An 11,194-nucleotide genomic window follows, 5' to 3' on the forward strand; every position below is an offset into this window, starting at 1 on the left:
AACTTGTTGGACACTAAAACAAAACAAAAAAAAAAAACAACCAAAAAAAAAGACAAAAAAATACTTTTTGAGATGAGAAACTCAAAATGGAATTAAAGAAACTCGAATTAAATTACTTTTACCTTTATTTTTTTAAATATTTATTTATTTATTATGTATACAATATTCTGTCTGTGTGTATGCCTGCAGGCCAGAAGAGGGCACCAGACCTCATTAGAGATGGTTGTGAGCCACCATGTGGTTGCTGAGATTTGAACTCAGGACCTTTGGAAGAGCAGGCCATGCTCTTAACCGCTGAGCCATCTCTCCAGCCCCCCTTATACATGTTTTAAAAAAGCCATTTTTCTGGGGGCCTGGGGTTGGGTCCCTTCATGTAGCTTAGGTTGGCTTTGAACTCCTGCTCCAGTCTCCCTCCCTACTGCTGAGATTGTGAGTATGCATAACCACACCCTGCACAAAATTTCAAATTAAATAACATTCTGAAGTAGGGACTGAGAAAACAGGATGGTGGTAGAGTTTTGCCTAGCATGCAAGAGACCCTGGGTTCGATTCCTGTCCCACACAAAAAGGAGGAAAGAAATCGCAAAGGAACTAAGTTTGTGTCACCTGCCTATAATCTGATACTCAAGAAGCAGAGGCAGGAGGGTTGAAAATCTGAGAGTCAACAAATGCAATTTAGCAAGATTTATAACACCTAGCATGCACAAGACTGTGGGTTCAATTTCACTGGGAAAAAAAAAAAAACTGAAAAAAAAAAACCTAAAATGATAAAGTAAGGGGTGGCAGAAGAAGGACAAACAGCAAGTCTGCAGATCAGTTTATTAAGATGGAATCACTGCTAATTACAAGGAGAAGCTACTTGCCATAATGATGTCCTCAAGAACTTGCAATACACATTAGAAACAAATGGTTCACAACCACAAGGAACTTTTCCTGATACCCTGAGACAAGGCTGAGGTGATGAACCTGCGCAGTTACTTCAAGCTGCTGAAGAGTTTGTGGGCCACCTAGATAAGAAAAAGAAAGCATCATTTGGCTTTAACGTCATGGCTCACAGGCCCTCATCACTTAGAACAGTGCAGCTCCTTTCTGGACTCATTTTTAGGCATCCTTATCCATTCTCACATCCCGGTACTCGCTTCAATTACCTGACTTTTTTCTGTCTGCAACTCTGAATTTTTTTTACCTACTACTTTTTTAGAAATTATTTTATGTGCATTGGTGTTTGCCTGCATGTGTGTCAGTGTGAGGATGTTAGAGCCATTGGAACTGGAGTTACAGACAGCTATGAGCTGTCATGTGGGTGCTGGGAATTAAACACAGGTCCTTTGGAAGAACAGCAGTGCTCTTAACTGCTGAGCCATCTCTCCAGCCCCATCATCATCTTTTTGAAGTTGCATGTAATATACTGTAAGCGTCCACTAAATAATCAGCACACAAATCTGTTTTGGGGATTCTCTTGGCAGGAATATGTATGTCACCGTCCTGCTAGAAATCTCAAACTCTTTTATTTATTTATTCATTCATTTTTTTTTTAATTTCTTGAGACAAGGTTTCTCCATAACAGACCAGGCTATACTGGAACTCACTCTGTAGACCAGGCTAGCCTCAAACTCACCGAGATATGCCTGCTTCTCCCAAGTGCTGGGATTAAAGGTGTGAGCTACCACTGCCCAGCTGAAATCTAAAACTTTTATATTTCTCTTAGATACATACGTAGGGATGGAATTGCTGCTCAATGTTATCTGTAGCCATAGGCTAGATCCATGCTTAACTCTTTACACTAAAAAGAAAGGATCTGTCTGTTTGGATCAGGCTGGCTTCAAACACCTGGGCTCCAGTGATCTTGCCTCAGATGCATGAGTAGCTAGGACGGCAGCTGGCTCTGGGCTTGCCTGTCTAAGGAACTGCCAAGATATTTTACATACTGGCTATGCCACTTTGTAGTCTATCATTAGAATGAAATTTCTACTTTCCCCCACATTTCTCTGACATGTAACACTACCCTCCCGCCCCCACTGGTGGTCAAATCCAGGACTCACTAGACAAGTGTTCTACTACCTATACTCAGTAAAGTGGCTAGCCCATCAGTTGTCCTTTTTTAAAGGCAGGATCTCATTCTATAGACCAGACTGGACTAAACTCAGTATGTAGCCCAGGCTGGCCTCAAACTCATGGCATCATCATGCCCCAGCATTCCAAATGGTAATTGCTAGACCATAGGGATGAGCCAACACATCTCTCCAGCTTACCTCATCAGTTTAAGAGAGAATGACTCTTATCAAATTCTGCATTGTGTAATATGTGTAAAATACTGTCATATGAAAGAGTGAAGTACGAACTATAAAAAGAAAAAACTGTGGGCTGGAGAGATGGCTCAGAGGTTAAGAGCACTGGCTGCTCTTCCAGAGGTCCTGAGTTCAATTCCCAGCAACCACATGGTGGCTCACAACCATCTGTACTGAGATTTGGTACCCTCCTCTGGCGTGCGGGCATACATGGAGGCAGAATGTTGTATACATAATAAATAAATAAAGCTTTAAAAAAAAAAAAAGAAAAAAGAAAAGAAAAAACTGTACAAAACTAGTTGTGGGACATATGGAAGGAACACACACAGAAAGAGCAGACTATTTCAGTATACTATCTGGGACTGGAGAGATGATGGCTCAGTGGTTAAGACTGGCTGCTTTTTTAGAGGTGCAGAGGACCTGGGTTCAGTTTCCAGCACCCACATAGTGAGTAAGAACTGACAATAAATCCAATTACAGAAGATCTGATGTCCTCTTCTAACTTTCTTGGACACCAAGCACATACACGGAACCCATACCCATAAAATTAAAAAATAATAAAAAAATGTTTTTAAAATACAAAATTCAGGGCCAGGGGTTTAGTTCAGTGGCTAGAACATTTACCTAGCATGCATAAGGCCTTGTTTTATCTCCAGGACTAAAATAAACATATATATAAAAATCCAGCTTCCCTACTATTTAACAGTGCATGTCAGGATTTTTTTCCCCGACAGAATCTATTCCAATATGTACAATGTTGACAGTGATACCTACCTACAACATATATGGTAAGGACTCAGGACATCTATGTATGTAAAATGCCTGTCACAAAACCTGACATGCAGGGCCGATAGTAAATGGTTACCGATGGGTCAAGCTGGAGCATGAAAATCACTGAACAGCTTTGCCCTTCCTGTCTTCAGAGTGACTTACACAGTGGTCCCGTGCATGCAAGAAGTCAAAGAGCTCCTCCGTACAGTCCTCTTCTGTCTGTGATCGGGAAGACACACGCTGATCACAAAGCTCTAGCCGCTCCCGGGCCTTCACACACTTCTCCAGCTGCTCACACTGCTCTCTCACTGTTGTCAGGGGGTCCTGACAAACAAGCGGAAAAAAATATTTAAAAAGAAAAGAAAAGCTTCAGAAAACATCCACCAAATATATGAGCTTTGATCAGTAAATCACCAAATCAAGGTGCGACCCTAACTTACCATTCAGCCAGCTGGCAGAATCATATTGTAGCCAAAACTGGCAGAACAGGGACGCCCATTTAATTTTTTGATGCTAAGTACTAGGGAAGTTTCAAATTTCTGCCTTCCAAGCTTGCCAGTATGCACTAAAAGGCTCAGTACTATCTGAGAAACAAGGTAGTAAAGGAAATCTGGTCAAATAGGAAGTAGACCTACTGGAGACATCACTTGTTAACATAACATTTAAGATTCAATTTCCCTTGTGTAAGAATCAGGCTTAGCTCCCTACTTGCAAAGTCAGAAAATGTAAACAGGGAAAACTATCTAAAAAATTTCCTTCAGAGTTCTTTATTAAAGCACAAGCAGATGAGTGCCCAGTCCTTGAAAATACTGATTCCAGGTGTGACCAAAGAAGCCCCAAACCTAGGAAAGACTCCCAAACCCTCACTGCACAGGAGGTACAAAGGCTACAAGTCCTTAAAATGCCCTAGAGTTTCATGAAGTTCAAATTTCCTACTTCTAGTAAGATAGTTCAAAACCAGAAGCAGCACTTACCACTAATTCTTCCTCCTCTTCCTACAAAAGGAAAAGAAAATTAGTGTCAGCAGCACTTTTACAACATATATTTCCACAATCATACTGATACTAACATTATGGAGAAAAGACTATTAATCATTATTTTATGATGATGTTTTGACACCCTAGGGTCTTGCTAATTTCAGTGCTAACCCTGCCTCCCCAGAATTAGCTAATTTTTAGAGAGAAAATGCAGCTTACCTGGGAACACACCCTTCAGGCAGCAGTCAAAAAGCCATATAGCAGTCACTTCCTTAGGCGAATCTTACACAAATTTGTATTGCCCTACTCCAGAAGCAAATGTCAACAAGGGAGCAGCACCACAGCTCAGAGCTCACTAAAATTATTTGTACTACCCAATCCTTAATTTGATCAAGCTTGCTTCCTTTGTCTCCATCATTCCTTCCCACAGAAACCAGGGCTCTGAGCCTTGTTTTCCCCGTGACTCCTCGTCTGACCTGGTACCGTCTCGCTCTAGCCCAGACTGGCCTCATGTTTGTGGCAGTCCTCCCACCTCACCTTCCCAGCACTGGAATTATAGACGTGAGTCACCATACTCCATTCCCTTTCCAACGTTCATAAAAATACTGGATGTAGCATATGCACATGTGTGTGCAGGTGTGTGCATGGAGGCCATTGCCGGGGCATCAGGTATCCTCCCGAATCATACTAGGGAGGCAGGCAGCAAGCCCTAGCGACCTTCCTGTCTCTAGCCCCTAGTGTGTAACGCCCAGCTCATGCTTGGGCAGCAAGCCCTAGCGACCTTCCTGTCTCTAGCCTCTCAGTGTGTAACGCCCAGCTCATGCTTGGGCAGCAAGCCTGGCCTTGAACTTGCAGTAGTCCTCAATGCTGCAAGTCTAGCCTTAATGCCTGGATCACAGGCATGAGCTACTACCATGCCCAGCTTCTCTGGTTCCTTTCGCTCACTCTTCCCGCATTGCCCTGCAGTATGTGGTATGCCTCAAGAACTATAAGCAATAGATTCTCCTGCCATTGTTTCTTCTCCTCCCTGCTTTTTTAAAAATTACATTTTATTGTGTACGACTGCAGAACTGCCATAGCAAACATAGAGACAACTTGTGAAAATCAGTTTTCTTCTTCCTCCATGTAGATCCTGGAGAACTAAGGCTGTCAGGTGTGGCAACAGGCACTTTTACTATCTCATGGCCATTTATTTACTTACTATTTATTTATGAGCTACAAGTACTATCCAGCAAAAGTACAGCCGACAGACCACTAGACAGATTTACGGGAGGATACACTCTAAGGAGCACTCCGATTTGCAAAGCTTTGGGAACACCTGTCTTCTGGATAGTCACTTCTGTAGAAATCTTGTGAAACCCAGACATTTCTCCCTTCCATAATGGGATTCACCCCAAATCCCTCAGCACTGTATAAATCATTCTTTAAGCCTGACTTTCCTGTGCTGGTAACTGAACACCATTCCCCACACTATGGGGCCTGGGTGTGAAAGCATTCACTCAGCCAAACCTACATAGCCTACATAAAGCTACACCATGACAGCTATCCTTATTGACAGAAAGGAGCTCTAAACCGGGTGGTGGTGGCGCACGCCTTTGATCCCAGCACTCGGGAGGCAGAGGCAGGCGGATCTCTGGGAGTTCGAGACCAGCCTGGTCTACAGAGCTAGTTCCAGGACAGGCTCCAAAGCTACAGAGAAACCCTGTCTCGAAAAACTAAAAAAAAAAAAAAAAAAAGAAAGGAGCTCTGAGCAGGAGGCACTGAGCAGGAGAGACAGTGTGTCTGCTCTCACTGATAAACAGACCTGTCTGGGTGGCTCTAAATTCTCTAGCAGCACTCAGGAAGGTGCAATCTACTGTCTTTGCTCTGCCCTAACAAGCTATTAATATTCGGTACTTCTCTTCACCTTTCATTTGACACAGGTCTTAGTCTAGGAAATTAACTGTTTGCACCTTACCCCGAAAATATACAGGAAAAAACCTTGGGTCACTAAACCAACTCCAGAGAAAGAAATTTCTTCTCACCTGGGTGCCAGCGGATACAGCACAAGGATGCTTGGCTTGGGGGGGAGGGGGAGGAGACCCTCTATCCTATTCTCCCTGTATTTGCCACACCCCTTCTGAGACATAAGGCGCCTACCTTGTCAGTCTTCTGTCCATCCTGTTAGCCCTAAAAATACATGCTTGTTAACTATGTCTGTGGTATATGAACTAAAAACCTCGTGGGATGGGCAGAACAGCGAAAGAACAGCAAAGAATCCCAGCACTCGGGAGGGAGAGACAGGCGGATCTCTGTGAGTTCGACGCCAGCCTGGTCTACAGAATGAGGTCCAGGGCAGCCAGAGCTGTTACACAGAGAAACCCTGCCTTGAAAAACCAAAACCAAAACCAAAACAAAACAAAACAAAAAAAGCAAGGAATAGCAAGGAGGAACATCAAGAGAGCATTAGAGAGAGCATAGAAAGAATGGGACATGATAAAAGACTTATGTGAGCTAATTTATTTTATCTACCCTCATATCTTTAGCTAGTTTTTCGCCTGCTATAGCGATCCTTCTAAATCCTGAGATGTTTAGTGGGGCTTACTCACAATGTAAACCTCGATATTTATTTGTTTTGGTTTTTGGAGTTGAGGTTTCTCTGTGTAGCTTTGGAGCCTGTCCTGGAATTTGCTAGGTAGACCAGGCTGGCCTTGAACTTGCCTGCCTGCCTGCCTGAGTGCTGGGATTGAAGGTGTGTGCCATTCATCCCCCCTCTGCGGCCTTTTATTTTTAAGAGAGAGTCCTGCTGGCCTTGAACTTCTTCATTGCCCTGCCTCAACCTCTCAAGTGCTAGGATCATACAAGCCACTATGCCCAGTCCATAAATTCTTTCAAAGGTAGCTGTCTTCATGTACACCATCTCGCCATATTTTATTATTTTAAGACAGACACCACCTCACTTGCATCAGTGAGACCTACATGTGCAGGACAGTCTACAGTTTATGAAGTTCATATAGCCTTTAGGATATGATTAGTCAGCTCTTAAGGAAGTAATCCCAGTTTAGAAACAACAGCAGTGATTATTAAACATTTCCTGATAACAGACTCAAGTCATCAGATAATCCAGTGGGATCTAAAATTTAAAAGTATTTTGATAGTTAAGGACATAGCTCAATGATGAGTGCATTCCTAACATTGCACAGAGTCCTTGGTCCAATTCCCACACTGAAAGGGAAAACAAAATATCACACACGCACCAACCTACAAAACAAAACCACTCTGCTTTGGCTTAAACAGGTGAGGAGTAATCCCAGCACCTAAAAGGTAGAGAATCAGGAGCTCAAGTTTGAGTCCAGCCTGGACTACATAAGACCCTATCTCAAAAAATAACTAAAATATCTGGTAAATATTGCTAGAAACAGCTAAACATTGAATTTATATCCCAAACTAAGTTTAGAGGAAAACCAACTTTTTAAAAAGATTTTCACTATTTTTTAACTATGAGTATTTGGGCCGGGAGGAGGTATGTACACACTAATGCAGGTGCCTCTGGAGGTCAGAGACATCAGACCCCTTGGAACCAAAGTTATAGGCGACTGCAAGTCACCTGATCTAAGTCCTAGGAACCTAACTCATTCTCTAAAAGAGCTGTGCTGCAGCCACTACACCATCTCTCCAGCTCTTTTTCTAACCCCTTAACCTGAATATGGAATATTGAAAATGGCCAAACCTACACCCCTTCCTTTAGCCAACTTAACTAAAGTTACAATCACAGCCTTTTGGCTTGCAGATCAACACAATTATAAAAGTCTACACAACTTCACCCAAGACCTCACAGTGTGTACCTTGAAATTAATTTCCTTTCTTTGCCTAATTATAAAAATTATCTATAGGAGCATCAGCACAGGTCCTGAATCTGGTGCATGGCAGTTATCTACCTGCCTATACACAAGGGGTTCATACTTGGGAGAAGAGGAAGCAAAGGCGCATAGGGAGAAAGAGAGACTGAGCAACAACCACGTTCCCAAACCCCAACAAGAGGAAGGGGGGTTCAACTGTAACCTCAGCTCTCTTCTCTTGAGATTGGCAAGGCTTCTCCTAAGTGTGAAGTTGTTACTTAGGATATAAACTCTAGTTTTTCATCAAATCCCTTACATGATTTATGAGCAGGCAGGAGAAATGGCTCAGTGGCTAAGAGAACTTAACTTGCTGCTCTTGCCAAAGGACCATGTTTGATTCCCAACACCCTCTTCTGATCTCCCTGAGCACCAAATACACATGTGGTGCACAGACATACATGTAAGCAAAACAGTCACATGCATAAAAATAAAAAGTTTTTTTTTTTTTTTTTTTTTTGCTTTTTCGAGACAGGGTTTCTCTGTGGCTTTGGAGCCTGTCCTGGAACTAGCTCTGTAGACCAGGCTGGTCTCGAACTCACAGAGATCCGCCTGCCTCTGCCTCCCGAGTGCTGGGATTAAAGGCGTGCACCACCATCGCCCGGCAAAATAAAAAGTTTTTAAGGGCTGGAGAGATTGCTTAGCAGTTAAGAGCACTGGTTACTCTTCCAGAGGTCCTGAATTCAATTTCCAATAACCACATAGTGGCTCATAACCATCTATAATGAGATCTGGTGCCCTCTTCTGGCCTGCAGGCATACATGAAGGCAGAACACTGTGTGTGTGTGTGTGTGTGTGTGTGTGTGTGTGTGTGTGTGTGTGTGTAAATTATTTTTTTTTAAAAAGTTGAAAAAGTCCCCTACCTTAAACCCAAAAAAAACCCAGACCAAAACCCGACATCAGAAGTCAGTGGTAAAGCACAACCTCAGACTACCCAAGGCCCTGGATTCAAGGTCTGGTATAAGAATAAAAAAGTCCTAAAACCATCTGGTAAAATCGCTTGCTGCCAACGACCCGAGTTTGGTCCCAGGAACCCATGTGAAAAGATCTATAGATACACCAACTCCTACACAATGCACACAAAAGATGGTTCAGCGGTAAGGGCACTTGTCCACCTTCCAAAGACCCCCAGGTTGTTCCTAGCACCTACACAGTGGCCCACAAACATTTCTAACTCCAGTTTCAGAGGATCCAATGGCTTCTTATGGCATCAGAAGTACACAGGCATGCATGTGGTACACAGATATACACGCGAGCAAAACACAAATACATGCTCACAGAAAAAGTAAAAATTGTGGGGAAAAAAACCTTGAAATTCATGTTCTAGACTATTGTGTCATTTTCCAATTAGCAATGTTAAAACATTAGTAATTATGTCAAAAATACTATGTCAAACAAATCGAAATAGAGGTCTAATTATGGACCATATTTCCATCAATGAGAAAAAAACAAAGTCACATATGAATAAAAGAATTTAATCTCCAATAATTATGGTTCTTTCACAAAATTAATTCAACTTTCTTCATTTTATTATTTACTGATTTGTTGATTTATTGGCTTTGTGTTTTTTGTTTGTTTTGTTTTGTTGTTTTGGACACAGGGTCTCTATAGTTCTGGCGGTCTCTATAGTTCTGGAGCCCAATGTAAAGACCAGGGCAGCCTTGAACTCAGAGATCATTCTTCCCGCCTTTGCCTCCTAGGTGCTGCGATTAAAGGCATGGTCCACCACGCCCAATTTTCTTAATTTTAAAATTTATCTGATGGCATTGTGGTTTTTGGCACCTTGCTGAACTTCCTGAGCCTGGCTCCAACACTTTCTGAAAATTGCTAAGACTAGAAAAAATTAAGGGATAAACGATTTTCCAAATAATCCCAAGTCCATAAGGCCCCGATGGCTTGTCCTGAAGCAGACGGAGGACGAATGTATAGGAATGGAAGCAAAGCGAGTCGCTCTTGTAAAGTAGTGTGGTCTAGCTCTGTCTCCAAAGCTGTGACGTTTGGATTCTATTCCCAACTGCACTGCCTGGCTAGCGGTGTGCCTTTAGAAAAGAATAAACGTCCTTGCTTGCTGCCTCATCTATAAAAATAACCAAAACTAATGAACCTTATATTTACCTCATGGGAAACTTCCAGTTAAATGTCTTAGTACACGGAAAGCACTAAGAACAGCGAGCAGTCAGTATTCACCGCACTGGTACTCAAACCTGGGAAAGAGCTCCCTCTTTCCCACAATTACACTGCACATTCTTACAGTGCCCCCAAAGACACAAGTCCTCGGCCATCTTCATCTCAAAAGATAAACAACACTTTTTGTTTGCGGGGCTGGGGAGTGAACACAGGCCTTCTTGATAGGCTAACGTTTTACTGCAAAACTACACCCCAATTCCTGAACCACTTTTTCACAGAAAATGGTATAAGGCTCGGGTTCCCAGAACCTCCACAAATAGTGATTGCTGCCCTAAGCTAGGTTAAAGACCAACGTCGGTCTGTTTGCTTCAGACACTTGTCAAACCAGACTCAAAACAACCGACTGACTGAAAACAGACTTCTTTCTTCTTAACACAAGTTTTAATCGGTACAGCATTATAACTCCAGTTAAACCTTCACAATCGTGGGTTGGGAAGACTACCCATTAATTTACCCAAGGTCACTCAATGAATTCTGAAGATGAGCGGCGGAAACCACCTCCCTGCACCCCGCCAACCCTAGGAGGTTAAACCCGGACTGAGAGAACCCGGGAAAGTGCTCTGATGCGCTAGGTCCCGGGCCTCAGGGCATTGGGGAGAGTAAGAGCCGACCTCCTAGCCTTACCTCTTTGGGGTCTCCGGATCCGGTAAGCATCTTTCGTTCGTCCTCTAGTCCCATGTCCGAACGCTGCTCGGGATTCAACACCAGCAGAAACAACGGTACCTACTCCACTTCAGGATCAAGAAGGACTTGTAAGGGTCACTTGACGGATATCCGGCGACCTGGCCGGAAGTGCGGCATACTCATCGTAGGCTCGAACACATGCACAGATTGGCCTGTACTACTCGCTAACTGCAGGAGGTAGGGGGAGCTGCTGTAAATGCCTGCGAAGGATTTGCTAAGAAACATCCTTTTGGTCACTTCCGGCCCAAACATATTGATCTATAGTGTTTCTTCAAATGGTATTTCTTAATATGCTTGAAATATTTGCTAATTCATTTGATATATTCTTTTATCGTAAATCCTGTTCTTACCTATAACACATATGGACCGGTCCTAAGGGCTGACCTCTTCAAGATGGCGGCCTGCGTGTGCC

The 11,194-nt window shown here is 43.0% G+C and overlaps 1 protein-coding gene across 1 annotated transcript; it reads right to left on the reverse strand.

Moving 5' to 3' along the window:
* Positions 1–802: 802 nt before the first annotated feature.
* On the reverse strand, positions 803–10,891 carry Uqcrh (ubiquinol-cytochrome c reductase hinge protein). Its single transcript, XM_075944739.1, has 4 exons — positions 10,723–10,891; positions 4,034–4,054; positions 3,222–3,383; positions 803–1,007 (listed from the first exon to the last, which is right to left on the reverse strand). Exons 1-4 carry the CDS (start codon positions 10,774–10,776, stop codon positions 975–977), a joined length of 270 nt encoding a protein of 89 aa, XP_075800854.1. The 5' UTR covers positions 10,777–10,891; the 3' UTR covers positions 803–974.
* Positions 10,892–11,194: the final 303 nt, after the last annotated feature.

The sequence above is a fragment of the Microtus pennsylvanicus genome, chromosome 13 (genome assembly GCF_037038515.1).
Source record: "Microtus pennsylvanicus isolate mMicPen1 chromosome 13, mMicPen1.hap1, whole genome shotgun sequence".
NCBI classification, from domain to species: Eukaryota; Metazoa; Chordata; class Mammalia; order Rodentia; family Cricetidae; genus Microtus; species Microtus pennsylvanicus.

Excerpts from the sequence above, each read along its gene's own strand:
- Uqcrh (XM_075944739.1), bottom strand. The coding sequence starts at position 10,776 with ATGGGACTAGAGGACGAACGAAAGATGCTTACCGGATCCGGAGACCCC. Across the intron at positions 4,055-10,722 it reads GATCCGGAGACCCCAAAGAG|GAAGAGGAGGAAGAATTAGT; the intron begins GTAAGGCTAGGA and ends TTCCTTTTGTAG. Across the intron at positions 1,008-3,221 it reads TGCATGCACGGGACCACTGT|GTGGCCCACAAACTCTTCAG; the intron begins GTAAGTCACTCT and ends TTTCTTATCTAG.